At 35.5% G+C, this 21,719-nt stretch overlaps 2 protein-coding genes across 3 annotated transcripts; one reads left to right on the forward strand and one right to left on the reverse strand.

Moving 5' to 3' along the window:
• Positions 1 to 251: 251 nt before the first annotated feature.
• LOC141428092 (uncharacterized) lies at positions 252 to 15,023 on the reverse strand. 2 transcript variants are annotated; one of them, XM_074087834.1, is made up of 9 exons: positions 14,770 to 15,023; positions 12,396 to 12,615; positions 12,196 to 12,286; positions 11,451 to 11,558; positions 7,055 to 7,114; positions 5,075 to 5,270; positions 4,788 to 4,971; positions 2,433 to 2,617; positions 252 to 549 (listed from the first exon to the last, which is right to left on the reverse strand). In XM_074087834.1, exons 1-9 carry the CDS (start codon positions 14,832 to 14,834, stop codon positions 459 to 461), a joined length of 1,200 nt encoding a protein of 399 aa, XP_073943935.1. In that variant the 5' UTR covers positions 14,835 to 15,023; the 3' UTR covers positions 252 to 458. The 2 variants fall into 2 exon arrangements, with proteins under 2 accessions (XP_073943935.1, XP_073943936.1); XM_074087835.1 differs by lacking the exon at positions 7,055 to 7,114.
• A 686-nt stretch (positions 15,024 to 15,709) lies between these two features.
• Positions 15,710 to 21,719, forward strand: Dus1 (Dihydrouridine synthase 1). Its single transcript, XM_074087837.1, has 7 exons — positions 15,710 to 16,056; positions 17,178 to 17,337; positions 17,415 to 17,610; positions 17,828 to 18,076; positions 18,540 to 18,795; positions 19,472 to 19,642; positions 21,060 to 21,719. Exons 1-7 carry the CDS (start codon positions 15,841 to 15,843, stop codon positions 21,219 to 21,221), a joined length of 1,410 nt encoding a protein of 469 aa, XP_073943938.1. The 5' UTR covers positions 15,710 to 15,840; the 3' UTR covers positions 21,222 to 21,719.

The following is a 21,719-nucleotide window of genomic DNA, read 5'->3' on the forward strand; positions in this document are numbered from 1 at the left end:
TTATCTATGGATATCAATAACTCAATACCGACAACAACGCCACATATTAGTTTCAGTATTAGTTTTCCTTTATATAATTTCAACTATTTTTTTTTTGTATGATTTCGGGCACCGGAATCCACGTTAATAGTCCACGTAATCTGACGATATATTTCTTTGTTTGAACACGCACATACGTATGTGCGCATACCGTTCTTGTGGTCTTACTATCCGTCTAGTTTTTCTTAGTTTTCGGAAGAAAAACTCCTTGGTTTAGATTGAAGAAAGGTACACGGTTACTTTATTCAGAATATCTTAAACCTAAAACTACTAAATCTTATAATTACAACGCACTCACAAATACATCGGGGTACCTATTTTAAACAACATGTCTGTAAATTTTTTACACTTGTAGGTAGGTACTGCTGTTTCCGAATGCTTCATAACAGTTAGCTTAAGTAGGTCAGTACTATTTTGACTTAGAAGTTACTGAACAATACTTTGTGGAAAGTAGATAAGTCTGGTTCCACGTTGGAGTTTGTGCTGTGCAATCCAGGCTTGTTAGCGTTTCTGAAACAAAACGAGTTCCGTTACATATCGTTTTTGTCTCCAGTCAATTAACAGTATGTTATTAACAAAAAAAAAACGACCATGAGCGTGTCGGACTATGCTCAGTGTATAGGGTTTGGCCCTTACCAAAAAATGCGACGTGAAAATGTTTATCAGCAAAAGAGCATACCACTACAGCACTTGCGTATTTTGTTACGAAGCGTAGTTTTTCGGCAATAAGTTAAAAAACGGTACACCCGATCACGTTGAAACGATTTTGGTACTTATTAACTTTTTACCTTTGTGATATTTTTCGTACTTTTTGAACATACGGTTTGGACACAGTACAAAAAAGGAGCAGTATAATGACTTCATATAAACGGCGGGAACGCGAGTTATACCTACGCGCCTCGAATTCTCAGCATACCTCGGCAACCATCAGTCAGTCGCGAATGCTCCGCGATAACGATAACGTTCGGTCGGCGCGGAACTCACGTGCATTTATTACGAACCTAATTATCTCACGACATTATAAACAGTATTGTTCGGTGTACGGATGTTTAAATTCATCTATATCGAAACCGGAATTGTCATTTTTTAGATTACCAACTCAGTCTGAATCTGAAAGGTAAGACTAAAAATAATATTATTTTTCCGTTTTCATTTTGTGTTAAGTTCTTTTTTATTTGTGTTAGTTACCTATTGGTTTCGCGATGGTTAGTAATGAAGCTAAATAAAACTGTTTACTAACCTAACCAACAAAGTTGGAAATCCCCGAAATTGTCACTTCAAAGTTCAATATCTCAAAAACGGCTACACCGATTTTGATGAAACATGTCTAAGAACCATCGCTAGAAAACCTGCTTTCAAATAAAAAACCGCATTCAAATGGGTTCACCCGTTTAAGAGCTGCGGTGCCACAAACAAACACTCAGATACACTGACACACAGCGGTCAAATTTATAACACCCCTCTTTTTGCGTCGGGGGTTAAAAACAATACGTTTTGTGGTTTGTTAAAATAACGTAAAATGCATTTTTGCTAAACACTTAAGTAGTCCATTCCTTCCATAATTTCCTATAGCTCCTAATCTTTTCCCTACTTTAAATTTCATGTTACATTATCAAATACATAACTGAACTGTGACAGTTGTAGGCAGCCCTACCGCGCGTTTATGTACCGAGCCGGCGTAGGTAATTATATCAAGGACGCTGCCGAGACGTTATACGGCTCCTTTTTTGTACTGTAGTTTGGAAGATACTTTAATCACTTTCAGCGCAGTTCTGAATCTTGGAGGAATACTACCAAATTCGAAAATCGAAGTTCGTTAGTGATGTAACGAATGTAATTTTTTGAACATTCGCGAATGCGTATGCAAATATCTGCTACTGACATTCGCGAATGCGAATATTCATTTTTTCGTTCTGGAGCCATTTGTCTATGGCAGTCTCCTTCGAACGAAGTGCGTTCCGTTTGTATTTTGTTCCGCGAATTACCGAGCTTATACGAACGCATCCGATTGAAGTGTCATTCCGCTCGCCCCGGTTTTTTCGTAAACAAAACAAGTGAATATTAAGGTAAGATTGTGATGATAGACGATTTTGATTGATTTTCTTGTATTTAAAAAACACAAGAAATGAATGGATTTTGATTTTATTAACCCACTATTATTTAATAATTGTATTTTTTTCTGATATTCATATTCGCAACATTCGCAGAAATTTTGCGAATGCGAATATGTATAAAAATATGCGAATATCTCTCACACTCGTATTCAATAATATTAGCGTCAGTGGGAAGGCAAGATACGAAATTCGATTTTTGCACTTCGTAGTATAGGCCTGTGTATATCCAATCCAACCAATAATAAGTTAACGAACATGTGCTCCTGTAAGAATATTTACCTCTGAGGAGCGGCATTAGAGCGCGGCGTGACAAGCAGGCAGTTCATTGGCTGCCCATCAAGTTGTCGTTTGTGATACAAGTCGACAGCTCTCTGGGCGTCTTCCAAAGTCTTGTATATAACTTCGGCCGTACCAGGTCGCACCAACCGGGACTCGATCATACCACCAACATCGCCAAACAGTTCCTGAACAAGTATTTTGAAGTTTTAAATCAGTACATACAATAATCATTGCCTTCAACGTTCGTGAGATCAAAATTAATCTTGTATGTACTTTCTAAGTAAGTATTTATTGAATCAGGCGTTACGTTGCGGAGGTCCATATCAATGAACCTGTCATATCAATGGAGCAGGTGAGCAAGGTTATTGTTTTTAGTTCATTCGAAATTATTGTAATAATCCATTTTAATACACCGAAGAATATATTTTCACAAATTTCAGAGGATGAAAAACATGTGGTTCTTTTTGAGGTCTATAAAAAGGAGTTTTTGGATTGTTATTGTTTGTTTTGTGATAAATGTTTTTTATTTCCTCGCAGTGGTCATGAAAAGCAAAATGTTTAGTTTCGGGCAAAAGTGCAATAGATGAACGAATTAGTTTGAAGGCCAACCCGAAGGCTTACTTTCCAGCCTCTACAACAATGTTCTATTCATTTCTTTACGCACTAACACGAATTTTGCCAAATAAGCGATATTTTCAGTGTATGTGTTCTTCATGCATCTACATATTTTTTATCTCCTTTCTACTGTTGTTACGTATACAAACAAATTGGAGATCATGCTTCGGCGCAAGCGCCTATAATATTATTTTCTCAAACATCCAAGGAAATGTCGTCCTTATCTTCGTGATCATAGAACGACAAGTACGTCATTGTATCACTTATTGAAGATTCGTTTTATTTTCAAATTATAGTATAGTAATGGAATTTCATACAACATTGCCGGCCAAGACCAGCAACGAGATAACCTTTTGATGCAAATTAGAGGATAGTAATGGAATTTCATACAACATTGACGGCCAAGGCCAGCAACGTGTACGTCCTTCCGGCGCTAGAAATGAGTCGTATCAGATATTTATGCACGCTTGTGTCAGATATTGGTGCTGGTGACTGTACGTTTTTTTTAATTTTCAGTATGCTATAGAATCTATGGCATAGATAGTCAATAAAAGAAATAAAACCCACTGAAACAAAAGACAATCTCTTTGCTGTCAGATATTTTTGCACGCTCCGCTGTGGCAGATATTAATGCTGCTGACTGTATGTAGTTCGTGAATGTGTATTTACTTTTTAATCACTTATTTGACTAGATTATTTATTATTCTTATTTAGTGAATCAGGTATTCAATGATAAACAAGGATTGACATTTATTGATAATTTATTAAAATAACGTGAAAATAACCAATTAATAAATTATCCTGATTTTATTTTATAAATAAAATCATCACAAGATTTGGTGGCAAAAACATCAACCCGAACAACTTTCAAAAAAATAGCTGAAAAAGAGTATTTTGGCGGGAATAGAATAAAAAACCGGGCAAGTGCGTGCGAGTCGGATTCGCGCACCGAGGGTTCCGTGCACATTTATAGGTATATAAACGGGAATCGTGTCTTGAAGATATTTCTCGATTTTTCCGAATGATTTAATACATCCAGTGTATGCAGAGCCCTATTCTTAAGCAAAATGTACGCAGTGTGGGGTCAGATTAAATTGGACATTAATATTTACAGACAGACATAGAAAATCAAGATTTTCAGAATTTTCTAGGTGGTTGTGTAATGATTGCTACCTTCATACCAAATTTCAAGTTTTGGTAAGGTTTTCAGTGCACTATTTGTATGGAAACACGTTGTTTAATGACTGTAACTTTTGATTGCGTCGACTTAGAAGTTTGATTTTTTCAGGGCTTCAAGGGACCGCAGATTTGAGTATTCGATATCAATTTGCGCTTGATACGTCCACGCGTTCCTGAGAAAAAGGGTCTGGATGGATAACAAAATGATCCTATAAGGGTTCCGATTTTTCCTTTCGAGGTACGGAACCCTAAAAACAAATACTTATACGGTTTATACCTAAAACGAGTGTTTTTTTTTTAAATTCAAATAAGTGTTATTGTTTCCGATATGAGTTCATTATCAAGTGACATGGTATTTATTTCCTTGGATTTATTTGAGAAAAGCGCTATACAAGCCTCGTCCGCGAACAGGGATTGTCGGCCTCGTATCCCTAGATGGCCTCGTTAACACTCGGCCATCTATTACTTCTCGGCCGGCAATCCCCTATTTCGCGGACTCTGCAGTAATGTACTATTAAAGTAGTGGTATTTTTATTATCATTATCAGATACATTAACTTACCTCAATGTCCCCAGCAGTTACAGTTGACCCTAAGCTGCTAACAATAATCCTGAATTCAGCATTACTTGAGTTTGGCTTGTCAGGCTTCTCGATCTTCTTTTCAGTTCTCAATGCAGCCATCGGCCGTTTTTTAAGTATGGATGGCGGTCTAGGTGGGCTCAGATCCCTTTCAACGGGTACACTTCTGTAACATATTTTATTTTGTGTTTCGATGATATGCTCAAAATAGTAAATCTTCGAAGAATATACATGCAGCATGCCAATAAGTGTTAAATAATGCAACTTACCTGTGCACAACTGAATTTCTATTTTCACGAAGATCTTTATTGTGGGTAATTATTTTGAGCTGCAGGCTTGCTTTGCGATTTAATGAGACATTTGGTGGTTCAATATCAACATCGCCGTCTATTGGATCATCAACATCATACATTTCAATGTCATTTTCAACAGTTCTGACTATCGGCTTCAAGGCTGGCATTCTTCCTGCAACATAAGTTGACTTAAATTTTTACCCGACTGCGAGGAGAGGTATTGTTAGCTCCTTAATTCAAGAAAATTAGCAGAATCAATATGGATTTCTTTTTAATTTCAAAGATTTATTTATTTCTAGCTTTTACCCGCGGCCTTACTCGCGTGAACCATAAACACTTTAAAGACGCAAGCAATTAAGCAAGCATGCAAGTCAGGCAGTGCATGTAATTATGCAAGAAATAGTGCAAGCAAGCATATAAGCAAGCATGCATTCAAGCATGCAAGCAAGCATATAGGTAAACATGTATGCAAGCATGCAAGCTAGAATGCAAGCAAGCATACAAACAATAGATCAAGCAAGCATGCATTCAAGGCTACTTCAAGCATGCAAGCAAGCATGCAACCAAGCATGCAAGCAAGGATGCAAGCCAGAATGCAAGCAAGCATGCAAACAACAGATCAAGCAAGCATACTCTCAAAGTTGCAAGCAATAATGCAAACGAATTCATTCAAGCATGCAAGCAAGCATGCAAGCAAGCTTGCAAGTGAGCATGCTTCGCTCGCGTAAACCATAAACATTACAAACAAGCAAGCAATCAGGCAAGCATGCAAGCAAGCATGCGAGCCAGAATGCAAGCAAGCATGCAAACAACAGACCAAGCAAGCATACTCCCAAAGTTGCAAGCAAGCATGCATTCAAGGCTGCATTCAATTTTTCAAGAAAGGAAGCATGCAAGCAAGCTTGCAAGTGAGCATGCTTCTCTCAGTAGAATTTTCTGAATAAAGTTCTCAACCAAATAATTAAACAAATTTAAATTTCTTCTGTCTTAACGTCATGGGACATGGGACACTTGATACCAATTGACCTAGTCCCAAACTAAGCAAAGCTTGTACTATGGATACTAGGCAACAGATAAACATACTTATATAGATAAATACATACTTAAATAGATATTATACGAACTAGAAGAATTTCTTTGCTCACCCGCGACCTTATGATGTTAGTTTATGCAAAATATGCGTGTTCATGCAGTTCCTCTCCTTCCACACTGTAAGAACACACACAAATCACACAAACCCATCTATCACCACCACCACACTACACTGACGCATTTCAAACTTAACCAGAGCTCATCTTCAGAGCAACACAACCATACACCATGCTACCAGATGTTGGACTAGCAAACCACAACAACCGTTTTAATTTGTCACTGGAACTCCCAAGTACCCACCTATATTTTATTGTTGTTGTGTCAGTGACAATTTTTTTTTATTAAATTGAAACAGTTGTTGTGGTTTGTTAGTCTAACATCTGGTAGCATGGTGTACGGTTGTGTTGCTTTGAAGATGAGCTCTGGTTGAGTTCGAAACGCGTCAGTGTAGTGTGGTGGTGGTGGTAATAGATGGGTTTGTGTGATTTGTGTACCTATGTTCTTACAGCGTGGAGGTGGAGGAACTGCATGAACACGCATATTTTTCATAAACTTAACTATAATAAGGTCGCGGGTGAGCAAAAAAATTATTTTAGTTCATTGATATCGACCTCTGCAAAGTAATATCTGATTCAATAAATTACATATTAAACATCCAAGACCCGAGAGCAAACATTCGTATTATTCATACAAATATCTGCCCCGGCCGGGGATGGAACCCGGGACCTCAAGCTTCATAGTCAGGTTCTCTAACCACTTGGCCATCTGGTTGTCATGCTCAAATAATATAATATAGTATGTGACCATGCTCATGCATTCATAGGTATAATAATATTCATATGTATATGTAAATGAAGCACAAACCTGTATTTTTTGAAGACTTGAAATTTATTACATTGACTGAGAATTTGTTGGTTTGGTTACCTTTAAATTAAAAAAACAACGAAAATATTTATAATCAGGGAGCGAAACTTTGATGCCGGTGACGTCAGTATGACGCAAATTGACATATAGGGTGTTTTTATAAAATATACACAACATATTAAAACAGTGACATTTATAAGTACTGGCCGTCTCAAGTGTCAATAAAATATCCGTAAACTTAAGAAGCCAATAAGTTGTTAGTGATTTGATTATCTAGATAAAATACTCTGTATGAAGCTTGACGTCATACGGCTGTCACCGGCATCAGTTTCGCTCCCTGTTTATAATATAATGTTTATGCATAATTAAATTAAGCCATTTAAACATTCAGTACCTGGGCGACCAAGCTTTGCTCGGTCTAAAACTCTGTAACAATAGTTTTCCCAGAGATAAGACCAAGTTAGATCGATTTTGCATCCCTGAAAAACCCTACATACTAAATTTCATCGAAATCGTTGAAGCCGTTTTCGAGATTCCCGAAATATATTAATACACTGTCTAAAAAAAAATTTAGATCCCTCACATCCGGGGCTATCCGAATATACCCCATGTGTGTTGGCCGATTTTTTGTAGTTTTCGAGTAATTAACTTTTATAGATTTTTTCAAGAATATTCGGGCCGAGCAGTTAATTATCATGTAACTGTTTTTGCTTACGTTTTTTCTGGGTGTTTTTTTTTTGTGACATTATCCTCACAAACTGTACTTTCATACACACAGATATTCATCAGCTTCCCACCCTTGACCCAAGTTACAATAAAATTGACCGAAAGTGAAAGTTTTACCTTTGAGCAAATCGAAGTTTGATTTTGTAAAAAAAAAAGTTAAGCGATTCCATTAAGCTCAAACATAGTTATATTATTTTATAACAGAGTACCGGTACCTACGGTCTTCTTTTATCAGGGTCCAGTTCACCAAACAATACTTTCTCAATGTAAATACTTGACTTGATGTTAAGAATGCCAAAATCGCTATAGATGTGCTTTAAAAATTCGAGGGTAGCCCTCGATTTCTCTAAGATCCCATCATCAGATCCTGACTTGGTACCACCTCGGAAGTAAGTCCTTTAGAACTAAAACTTAATTTTGAAATTCGGCCCACAATTGGCGGAGTTATCGCGTAACAAACATACAAAAAAAACATACACTCGAATTGAGAACCTCCTCCTTTTTTGAAGTCGGTTAAATAACCTAAAAATCTCAGAATTCAAAGACCAGAAGTAATTTTAAAAACTTTGTCAGTCTCTAAACTTTCAAAATAATACGAAAAAAGTGACACCTAATAGGTCATAAATGTCATAATTTGCTGGATTCCACTTTCAAACGTACTAAGGTAGAATGTTCGTGGATCAAATAAAACAACACAATTTAATTTAAACACATTATTCATAAAAGATTTTCAAATGTCCTGCCGTCAACTTCGATACATAGCCTACATCTCTTTAAAAAATTCGCCCCTCGTCTCCGGAATGCATCTCTATTTTCTTTTATTGTCCTTTTGCTTTTTTCTATTTTTTGTCTTAGTTCCGCTTCGGTGTTTGATTCCCTTTCGTAGGTAAACCAGTTTTTTGTAATATCCCCAGACAAAGAAGTCTATGGGATTCAAATCAGGCGACCGCGGAGGCCATGGAATTGGCCCAGCACGCCCAATGCACCTGTTGGGATATGTTGCGTCTAGGTGGTCTCTTACAGCCCTTGAATAGTGGCAAGGAGCACCATCGTTCTGAAAGACCATTTCTCTCCTTGTTTCGAGGTTGACATCCTCCAGCAATACCTTTAAATCATTTTGCAAAAAAATCAAATATTCGGCTCCATTTAAACTCGTTGGCAATTAAAAAAGCCCAATTAACTGGCCATTAGGTGGCCATTCAGTGGTCACCGGATTTGAATTCCATAGACTTCTTTGTCTGGGGATATTACAAAGAACTTGTTTACGCAAAGGACTTAAAAAAACCGGCCAAGAGCGTGTCGTACACGCCCAGGGTAGGGTTCCGTAGCCATTACGAATAACGTATTGTGTACTGAACTTGAATCTTCCAAGTTTAGGTATATTTTATACCTTAGGCTGCTATTTACTCTTAAACTGCTAATAATTCTCAAGCAATCTTAGCCACTATAATTTTCCTTGTAAATTTGATATATTTACTACCATTCTGAATTTTTTCAAATTTTTCCACCAAACAGTTTAGATTTTAGAGGGGGGGGGGGCTCGATTTCAATGAAAATTTGCGCTTTAAAGTTGAATATTTCGCAAACAGATCCCTGAATAGAAAAATTGTCTTAGCAACCCCCTAATGTTTTTAAAATACCCCACAATATAGGGTTAGTCGAGAAAAAAAAAACACCCCCACTTTACGTCTATGGGAGGTACCCTAAAAAAACTTTACTTTTTTTTATTTTACCACTGTCGGCGTGACTGATATCAAATTACAGTTTTCTAGTACTAACGGTCTCTGAGCTTACCCGCGGACAGACAGACGGACAGACATGGCGAAACTATAAGGGTTCCCAGTTGACTACGGAACCCTAAAAACCGTAGCGGAACTCAGACAAATATAAGAAGAAATCAAAAGGACAATAAAAGAAAATAGAGATGCATTCCGGAGACGAGGAGCGAATTTTTAGGGTTCCGGAGCCAAAATGGCAAAAACGGAACCCTTATAGTTTCGCCATGTCTGTCCGTCCGTCCGTCCGCGGCTTTGCTCAGGGACTATCAATGCTAGAAAGCTGTAATTTTGCACGAATATATATGTAAACTCTGCCGACAAAACTGTACAATAAAAAACAAAAAAAATATATTTTAGTTTAGTTTTATTTTTAGGGTACTTCACATAGACGTAAAGTGGGGGTGATTTTTTTTCTCTCATCTAACCCTAGTGTTGGGTATCGATCGTTGGATAGGTCTTTTAAAACCATTAGGGGTTTGCTAAGACGATTTTTCGATTCATTGATTTTTTGCGAAATATTCATCTGTAAATTGCAAATTTTCATTAAAATCGAGCCCCCCCCCCCCCCCCCTCTCAAATCTAAACCGGTGGGTGGAAAGTTTTGAAAAAATTCAGGATGGTAGTAAGCATATCAAACTTTCAAGGAAAACTATAACGGCTAAGTTTGCTTGAGAATTATTAGTAGTTTTACTCTTAAATAACAGCCTAAGGTATAAAATATACCTAAACTTGGAAGATTCAGTACACAATACGAAATCCTTAGAAAAATATTATTTGATTTCTTCGTAATGGCTACGGAACCCTATTTTGGGCGTGTCCGACACGCTCTTGGCCGGTTTTTAAGGAGATGTAGGCTATGTATCGAAGTTGACGGTAGAACATTTTAAAATCTTTTATCAATAATATGTTTAAACTATTTTTTTTATTTATTTCACTTAAAACAATTAAACATGCATTACATTTAGTGTTACTCGCCAAACTGTATCATTTATTGGCGAGAAGCGCTCAATTTATTTTAACTTAAGTACATAACTACCTAACCAACCACCTCATTCTACATTGATCCATTTTATTTGATCCACGAACAGTCTACCTTAGTACGTTTGAAAGTAGAATCCAGTATCCAGCAAATTATGACCTATTAAGTGTCACTTTTTTTGTATTATTCTGAAAGTTTAGAGACTGGCAAAGTTTTTAAAATTACTTCTGGTCTTTGAATTCTGAGATTTTTAGGTGTTTTTTTAATGTTAAGTTGATGATTTTCTGTGTGAAAGTACAGTTTATGAGGATAATGTCACACAAAAAAACACAGAAGAAACGTAATCAAAAACCGTTACATGATGATAAAATTCTCGAAAATTCTTGAATAAATCTTTAAAAATTAATTACTTGAAAACTACAAAAAATCGGCCAGCATACATGGGGTATCTTCGGATAGCCCCAGATGTGAGGCATCTAAATTTTTTTAGACGTCAATCTGGGCCACCCTTTATATTTATAAGAAATGCTCATTTAAAGGTATTAGATAGATAGATTGTTCATTGCCCACCATAGAATATTCTGACGATAATTTATTGTCAAAGAGTTTCCCTATAAGGCACGGCAATAATCACATTCATTCATTGTAGTGTTTACCAAAAATTCTATTTTAACTACTAGGTAAGTTTTCCACAGGTGATTACGAAAAATATGACATGAAAAAAGTTAGAGAATTGAGCACAAGGTCCATAAAACTTTAAACATCTAAAAATCATCAATTTTACAATAAAACTGCTGAATCAGTACATGAAAATCATGTCTAAGTAGAAAAGTATAATCTGCTTTGTTAAATCATTGGCTTCTAGTTTTTTTCTAGGGTTTATACCTTAGAATGTCCATATATACCTACTCACCGATAAATTTGTTTTCATAAGATCTGTCTTTGTTTCGTCTGGTAGTCAGCTGCAACTTGGCGCGGGCAAGAGGCTGCGAGTGTACTTGCCGCGACGGGTCTGTGAAAACTGAAACAACCACAAAATAATTCACGCGAACCTTGTATCATTTAATCATCATGTACATTTTTACAAGCTTTTATTACTTGCTGTGTCAGTATTAATAGTCTTGGAAGTTGAAATAGGTCTGATTAGTTTGAAATGTGTCAGCAAAAAGGCTTGTAATAAAAGTGACATTTTTAACAAAAAAATGTGATAGTATGTTCATATAAAGACTTATTTAATTGCAAATGATGAGCATCATCATCATCATCATCATCCCACTCCCACGTCCCACTGCTGCGCACAGGCCTCCTCTCAGAATGAGAGGGCTTGGGCTATAGTTCCCATGCGGGCCCAGTGCGGATTGGGAACTTCACACACTCCATTGAATTGCTTCGCAGGTTTCCTTCACCGTTAAGCTTGTGGTAATTTTTTTAAGTAAATGTAATTTTGCACATGAATTTGAAAAACTCAGTGGTGCGACCCAGGGTTTGAGCCCTCAATCATCTGATTCAGAGGCCATAGGTCAAACCACTAGACCACCATAGCTTGCTCCATCACACAAACGGCTGAACAGTTTTGGATGGAATTTTGCACACAGATAGATCATGACACAGAAAATAACATAGTATCTTAAATAAAAGCCCAGATAACAGAATAATACCTCTTTCTTTATTTTGCACAGTTCTCATGAAGGGTTTTTGATTTTTATTAAACACATTAATATTTCTCCCCTTTGGCTGAAACATTGTATTCTGAAAAAAAAAAATTAGGGTAATAAATAAACACTTATACAATCAAATTAAGAGGTAGCAACTGCTGTTATAACTATATTATGGTATGGTGAATATAATGTATAATTACCCTTTCACCTCTCAACTGGTTCAGCTTAAGCCTGGCATCTTTCTGCTTAGCAAGTTCAGCCAATTTTTCTCTTGCATCAGTTATTTGAGTACGCTTTTTGGAAATGATTTTCAGTCTGGCATCAACTATTGGAGACTTTCCAATTGGCGATTTTAATTGTTTCGTTTTGCCATTTTGAGACTTTGGTTTGCCATTTTGATTTTGAAGTTTCATTTTAGTTCTAGAATAAGTTAATATTTAAAAATAAATAGTTTTCTGTGAACTGATTGGTCCACTACCAAAATCCTTGAATTTTACAAGAATTACCTTACTATTCTAAATTATTGCAGAGTAGTAAAGTAAATTCCATTCAACAAGCCACAATTAGAGATGGACCGAATGTGATTTGAATCGAATATGAACTTCAGCCGAATTTCAGTTTAATGACCTGCCTACATAGATATACATAGAGGGGCGGCTAAGTAGGCCCTTCTAGTGCCCACCCCAGGATGTTGGGCTACCGATTCTAAATTCTTTAATACTGATATCTTCACACAAAAATCCAGGCCAGGCCCCCCCTGGAAAAAAACCCTAGATAAGCCAATGCCTGCCTCTAATAAATTTTAAATACAAGTAGATAGATAAGAAGAGATTGCTGAATTTGATTGTTGAATACACCCTTTAATGATTAAAAATACATACTTAAAGTTTCTCAACGTTTAGTTTATGATCCAAAACCTTTTTTTTATTCAATTTGCAAAATGTTTAATATAAAAGAATAAGTACAAAGTTTATTTCATTTTTGTAGCAAACTTTACCTACTGATGTGACATTCATGCTTTCTATTAAATTTCAGTTGAAAAGTAGCCAAATAGGTTTATTTTTTCTAGTGCCAAATGTTCAGCATTTAAACCGAATTTCGGCCAAATGCCACAGTTCGGCTCAAGCTGCCGAAATTTGGTTAAACAAAACAAATTTCGGCCCATTTCTAATTACAATGCCATCATTAGGATTTGGTTGAGGTAAGACGAAATGACTGGTAGCACCACAGGTCGGGCAAGACAAATAAGATCAGTTCTTGTATGTTTATTTCATTTCAGGGATCTTGGAAACAGCTCAAACTATTCTGATGTAATTTGAAATGTGGGGGTCTTCAAGAGAAAAAATAATCAATCTAGTTCAATATTACCTCTGGGATAATGTGTTTTTAAGCTTTAGCCAGACCGAAGCTCGGTCCAAGTGTATACAACCAGTCTTGGATTAGCTTTAGTAAACTACAGCCCACTTGTTTCAAAACAATTAGTGGCATTCATTCATGTTCCCTTTTCATTGACCTTGACATTGACCAGAAATACTGCGTAATAATAATATAGTAATTGTTTAACAACCTCTTTCTTTTATTATTGCGGCATATATCAACACATGCAAGGAATATCACCATAACTCACTTTTTGTCAATTTTGATTTATAATCATGATTGTGAAAAAAAATAAATTATCTTTTTTTAGCTTTTATCCTTGTATCTCAACTCCTTTGCGTTTAAAAATTAGGGAATGGAAAAACATTGTAAGGGTGCACACAAGGGTGAATAAAATACCAACTTTAGTTACGCCATAGTCCTTTCCAATTACTTGTCACAACGGCATGAAAAAAAAATTGTATTACTATTTACATTTTTATTCTTCGAAATAACTCCTTATTATACTAAAATTGAATACTTTACAAAGAGAATTGTATGTCTGAGTTACATTACAACACAATTTTCCAAACATAATGTTTTAAATCTGTTTAAAAAAAAATTACCTCATTGAGTTTCATACCAGATTCTTCTCAACAGAGGTTTTTCTGAACCGGTGGTACATTTTTTTTGACATTCATAAGTGCTTGTTATAGCCTAAATTGAATGAAGATATTTTGACTTTGACTTTGAATCATCATCATCCCAGCCTATATACGTCCCACTGCTGGGCACAGGCCTCCTCTCAGAACAAGAGGGTCTTGAATTTGAATATTGTAGAATAATTATCATCGTAAGTCACAAAAAAGGGTAAAAGAAAATGTATTTGTGACAAAACAATCATAAAATTCTTTAGTTTTAGCTTTGTTGATTATAATGTACACGGCGGTTTTGTACCAACTTAACATTTTTTTTATAAAAAAATATAAATCTGATGTGCCGCCCTGTAAAGTTAGCGAAAATGAGTTACGATGATATTCCTTGCAGGTGTCGATGTTTTCTTTTGCTTGCATACCGCCTACGAGGTTCCAGTCGTTGATTCAATTCGCCAAGCCCTAACCTCTTACAATTTAAATATTAGTATCATATTAGCTTCCGCCACGTTATCCCAGTTGTTTAAAAACAGCATAATCTAAATCTAGTATAAATTTCTTTCACCCTTTATTTTCTTTCCTCCGTTTTTGTATAATATCTTCTAAACTCATGTCAATTAAGGACGCCATTCCAAGTCTTGATTTACTTTTTGGAATTATTGGAACAACACAAACAAAACCAACCGAACAATGTATAATTCTCCGCTTTGATAATTAAAAATTGTACAACTTGACACTAATAAAACAGATCAGTTTGACTTTGATTGACGGTCGTAGAGTTAGCGCCATATTGACTTACACATTTTTTCATAACTTTTTTTTTTTTTTTTAATAGTTCGTTCGGACAGGCTAAAGTCAGGGACCATATCGCCTCGTCATCAGTTAATACTTATAATTTATTTCAACTTCTATATATTATTTCCATGTCAATTTAATAAAATTTCTTCAATATTTTTCTTTCCCAACGTTGTCATATCCAATAAAACTTCTTCAGTATTTCTTTCAATGTTGTCATATCCATTTAAACTTCTTTAGTATTCTTTCTATATTGTCTTATCCAGTTAAACTTCTTCAGTGTTTGCTTTCTATGTTGTCACATCCAATCATTTTTTCATAACTTTTTCACAGTCTGCAGTGTTGCCAAGCAAAAACAGCAGTTCGAACTTAAAAACATCGAAATAGTAAGTATACGTAATTTCAAATCTGTGGACGGGTTAGCGAACGCCAACAATCGTTCGTTGACGTGTGTCGGCGATCCGAATCGTGGTGGTAACATCAAAGGAATCGTACCATTACCACCATTACATTGAATCCAGCAGGGCTACTACGAAACTCTAAACTCGAAGTTCGTATCGTACCGTCCCTCTCGCTCTCGTATTGAATAGTATGTGTCAGAGGGATCGCACGACACGAACTTCGAGTTTCGAGTTTCGTAGTACCTATGTATATGTATTTATTAGAAAGACGGACCGACCATTGACGGACGGAAAAACGCAGTGTCGCAGTTATTATATACTCTTTGCGGACGGACGGCCGTGATGTAATTTGTCAAAAGTCGAAAACGTCAATAAATGTCGCACGCGTGTTCTCTCGTGGTAAAATCAAAAAGTATAGTTTTTATTGTTTTTTTGTTAATATGTCTTACGATTGGTATGATTCAATAAGCCGACCACGATTTGTGGTTGCACCTATGGTTGATGCGAGTGAATTAGCGTGGAGACTACTTTGTCGTCGTCATGGGGCACAGTTGTGTTATACTCCAATGTTTCATAGCAATATTTTTACTAAGGATCCCAAATATAGAAAAGACAGCTTGGCGACTTGCGAAGAAGACCGGCCTTTGATCGTTCAGGTACAATTATTAAAAATACCATAGTCATAAGTCATATAGTTTATTGCAATTATGTGGTATAAAAGTTCTTAATTCTATTAATACATAGCTACATGCGCCAACATAAACCCTGCTGCTAGGGCACCGCTATTTGATCAAACAAACATACAAACAGACCTACTTTAAATCTATTAACTTTACATCATATTTGAGGAATATACTACATATACCGGATAATAATACACATACCGGAACTAGGACAGTCCTGTGTTTCGTGTTTAATTGGGACTAACAATACTAACATTTATCAAATGCAAGATAAAATACAACAAATTAATTGATCTTATTAGATATTAAATAAAAAGCCAAGTTAGAAAACATGTTTTGGTTCTATATAAGCACTTATAAATAAACTAAACCCTATTTAACCCTATCTATCTTAAGACAGCCAATAATTTTTCTTAATCTTCATAAGACATTTTTGTTGATGAGTCTTGGGAGATTTTTTTTGTTTTAAAATAATTAAAAGAATATATGCCTAATTTGGCATGTAATCTTTTGTACAGTAGTGGTGCCAGGAATACGAAAAAACTGGAGGAGAAGGCATGATTTTTGTTTATATTACGAGGGCAGACTTAATCCTTACGCCTTTTTTTTTTAAACTTAATTGTTAAAGCGAAGTGCAGCATGCTGTTTAAGAACTGTGATCATTATAAATAATTGTCTAACTGTTTGTACATTACAAGATTGATATAGAAGGTCTGTAGGGTAAAGAATAGTGTGATTTGTAGAAAACTTTAGAATTGCTTGCTGTGTTCTCTCAGTGCCACCCCATGATGTAATACAGTAAGTTAATATATTACAGATTGACATGGGGAAAAATAAATGTGATTGTTTTTTTTTTTTTTTTTATTTGACTGGATAGCAAACAAGCAAATGGGTCTCCTGATGGTAAGAGATCACCACCGCCCATAAACACCTGCAACACCAGGTGTATTGCAGATGCGTTGCCAACCTAGAGGCCTAAGATGGGATACCTCAAGTGCCAGTAATTTCACCGGCTAAATCATTTGTTGTTGAATCCATGACTGTATGTATTTTCTTTTTCTATTACATATTTTATAATAAATTATTTTCAACAGTTTTGTGGTAACAATCCAGAAACTATGGCTGCAGCTGCGAAACTTGCTGAAAATTATTGTGATGCCATTGATATCAACCTTGGTTGTCCGCAAGCCATTGCTAAAAGAGGCAGATATGGATCATTTCTACAAAATGAATGGGAATTACTGCGAAGTATCAGTAAGTATGAAAGTACAAGCTGGACATCTTATATGAGCATCATAGAAAATTAAATAATGTATCTTTTATCTTTTCAGTTCAAGCTATGACAAAAGCTGTTTCTGTGCCAATAACCTGCAAGGTGAGAATATTTGAGAGTGTTGAGAAATCTGTAGAATATGCATTGATGTTGCAAAATGCAGGGTGCAAATTACTTACAGTTCATGGCAGGACCCGGGAGCAAAAAGGGCCACTCACTGGTGTTGCCAGTTGGAAACATATCAAAGCAGTAAGGTTTGTATTGTGCATTGCTTTGTGTTAAGTTTTCTTTTAATTAAAAATAGAAAATCAAATATTGCAATACCTGATACAAATTTTTACAAAAACACAATAGTTTTATTTTCTAATTTCTTAAATGCATTAGTCATAATTTGAAGCTATGATTAAAAATAGTTTCTTAAATTTGTTCAATTTATAATATTAACTTGTCTAAACTGCTTTATTGTTTAAGGGAGGCTGTATCAGTACCAATGCTGGCTAATGGCAACATCCAAAGCATAGAAGATGTCTACAGATGTATTGATTACACAAATGTGAATGGAGTGATGAGTGCTGAGGGTGTTCTCACCAATCCTGCACTTTTCAGCGGTGTTAATGCAGTTACGTGGGAAATGGCTGATGAATATTTAGATTTAGTAGAAAAATATCCTTGCCCCTCATCATACATTAGAGGACATTTATTTAAAATATTTCATAAAATGTAAGTAACCTACAATAGAAGATTGGTGACATTATTAATATGGCCCTGTAGGAAATTTGGTCTTTCTTAACATTTTCAAGATGCAACTGGAATAGTTGAGTATTCTATTAGTGAAAGATTTTTTTAAAATTAGTTCAGTAGTTCTTGAAATTTGTAGTACTTATTAGTAGTTTTAGAAATTGCCTTCTCGTACAACAAATAAACAAAAAAGTCTATCTCTTTGTCATGTCAAATATTTTATGGTTATTATCTGCTAGCTATTGCATGCAGTTTGTTTGTTAGCCCATGTGATTAATTAATCTGAAATTTTATTGTGTGTAAAAGGATTTTTGGAATTAGTTCAGTAGTTCCAGAGATTACTGAAAAAACTTTATCCCCTTTATTATATTAATAAAGACAGTAAAAGATTAGAAGTATGGATGTTTTCATGGAGAGTGATCACTAACATTTGCTTTTATTTTAGATTTACATTAGAAGAAAATAATGAAGATAGACAAATATTGGCTACAGCACAAAACCTACAAGATTTTAAACAAGTATCATCAAATATTAGATGCAAATATTTAAATTACCATGAAGGTAGAGAACATTTTGACAGCAATGAGTCCATAACGAGGGTTGGATACAATCTAATATTGCCTCCTTGGATATGCCAACCCTATGTGAGGATGTCCCCTGAGGCGCACACACAAAAAATGCTAAATTTAAACAGAAATCAGGTAAATGCAGGAATGTTTTGCAGGTGGTAGGACCTTGTGCAAGGTCCGCCCGGATTGCTACCACCATCTTGCTCGCTAATCCTGCCGTAAAGCAGCAGTGCTTGCACTGTTGTGTTTCGGCGTGGAGAGTAAGACAGCCTGTGAAATTACTGGCACTTGAGGTATCCCATCTTAGGCCTTTAGGTTGGCAACGCATTTGCAATACCCCTGGTGTTGCAGATGTTTATGGGCGGTGGTGATCTCTTAGCATCAGGAGACTCACTTGCTCGTTTGCCATACAGCCATTTAATCCTTATAAACTAATATTATAAAATCAAAGTAACTCTTGTCTGTTACTTCTTTATGTTTACCAATTTTGATGAGATTTGGTATTAAGATACCTAGATTAAGACCTTGGGAAGGACATAGGATAGTTTTTATTCCAGAAAATAAAAAGTTTCAGCAGGATAGCGATAAATGAATTCTTCAAAGATGTCATCGCGCGCAACAACTAATTAACACCTTTAACTCCAATGCAGTCAAGATTGTCTGATGTGGCTCAAATGGATAGATTTAGTGTCGGCCAAAACTTCCCCCGTGACTCAGATGGAATAACATACTTGATTGCTGGCAGCTAATGTGTTAAGAATATATGAAATCACAGGTTGTAGTGATAATATAACAAATATTTTTCTAGGATAGTGATAGCCAATGTAAAAGAAATCACGAAGATGTGGAAGGCAATACCATATCAAATAAAAAAATGAAAAAGATGCGACGAGTGGCGAGGAGACCAGGGAAACCAGCTGAATTAAGACAAACAAGAAGTGGAGAGATCTGCCTTAGTGACAAGTGTCTTAATCCTCTCGTAAGTATTTTATAATGGCGCAACTTATGTTTCTATTGCTAGCTTTGCTATGTCAAAAGTTGTGAAGGGGACCAACAATTTATTAATGAATATAGATAGTTTGTTGTATCTTTGCTATCTCTGCAAAACTCACGTTGAACATGTTGATCAATAGCATGGCCTACCAATCTAAAAGCTATATTTAATACAAAAAAACATCAATAGATGGCACTACTATTAACTTTTGTAAATTATAAAATGTGAATAAGCCGAATTAAGTAGAAATATAAAGATTAAAATAAAGACTAGCATATTTTAACACAACTTCACATCAACCTTAATTCAACTCCTTAGTTTGAAGATAAGAAACACCATAAAAATAATAAATTGAGAATACGAAAGTATAGGCTACATGTGGCTACATTTCAGCTATGAGGCTTTCGTAGTGTTTTGCAATTGTGACGCTCGATGGCGAATAACCGGAATGCGCTTGCTGGGCTTGCCCGCGCTTGCTTACATTCGTCGAAACTATTTGAAAGAAACATGTTATTCTCTTCTACTGACGTAAATAAGACAGAAAAATCATGCGTATCTCTAGTCGTCAAGGCTCATTTGGTGAGCTTGTTGGTTGTTGTCAGTGTACCGTATCCTTAGTGTCTCACTAGATGGCAATACTCACTGGTTCTCACTGGTGCCATCTATTGGAAAATCGAAGGAAAGAAAAATAGCCTAGTACTAGGTGGTGTCTCTGTTATATATGTACTCTGTGATCAATAGCAAGCAAGTGATAGACAGATACAGTATCTTAATATGGAAGTTGATAAAGATAACAAAGTTATCGGATTAAAATTAGAAAATAGAGATATCTACGGCATGTACAAAGACCAAAAGAGATATTATATACACTACACATATGACACTAAATTTGTGAAATACGGTGTTCCGCAGGGCAGTGTGTTTGGCCCTCTGCTTTTCTTGATATACATAAATGATTTGACAAAAGCTGTATATCACCCTATGATTCTGTTTGCTGATGATAGTACATCCATCATTAAATGTAAAGATTTGACTCAATATGAACACAACAATAAAAATGTTTGACAAATTATTCTTATTCTTATGTATTTACAAACTATATATTATAGGCGGCTTTTCATAAATAATATCTATAATTTTATTGCATTTGAATATATATTGTCACAATCCTTTTGCATAATATTCACTATCACTTTTTCTGGTATTTATGCTGTAAAGCTTTAAAAGTCATACAAAAAAAACCTTTTTTCGATGTATTTTGTTTCATCACCATTATTATCAGCCGTAGGATGACCACTGTGACAGGACTCATATTTTGTTTGTGTGACGGAAATTCCCAAACTCTATTATACCACAATCATTAAATTGTTCATCATCACTAATAATATTTTGAACTTTTCAGGGAGGAAAATGTGTTTACCGGTTGTGCAAAAAGTGTTGCAAAGACAAATGCTTTGAAGAAAACCTTGATTGTAAAGGGCACAGAATCCTTGTACAGACCAGACGCGAAATGGCTAAGAAACATGCTAAAGAGAACATTGATGCGGCAGACAACAAAACTTGATACTTGTTTGTTTCCTTTCATATGTGGGCGAATATTCGAGCGTTTTGATCGCTCGGTTAAACGTCATTAGCATCCCACGTTTATATAAGCTCAACAGAAAGACAAATCGCGACAATTTTAATCACGCTAAATTTAGCATCGGTATTGTCTTTAATATTCATAAAAATGTACCTAATAACATCTGCTAAGACACTAATGACAGTAATGACGAAAAAAAACTCTGACCAACTCAAAAGTTCTTGGTAAAGGGTCCCGACTGTTGAACTTTAAATTAGCTACTTGACAGAGTTAAATTTCAAGGCAGTCTGTTTTTTTGTTGATTTTTTTAATTTAATTTTTTGGATTATCTTATCACAATACACCCATGTTTCACCCATGTACACTTCATGACATAGACAAGTACAGAACTAGTACTCTTCACTCAATGTATTCTTGAGCTATAACTTGCTCAATTTTATTGTTTTATTATTTACTTATATAGATAGATATAAAAATGAA

This window comes from Choristoneura fumiferana, chromosome 5 (genome assembly GCF_025370935.1).
Source record: "Choristoneura fumiferana chromosome 5, NRCan_CFum_1, whole genome shotgun sequence".
In the NCBI taxonomy this organism is placed as follows: Eukaryota; Metazoa; Arthropoda; class Insecta; order Lepidoptera; family Tortricidae; genus Choristoneura; species Choristoneura fumiferana.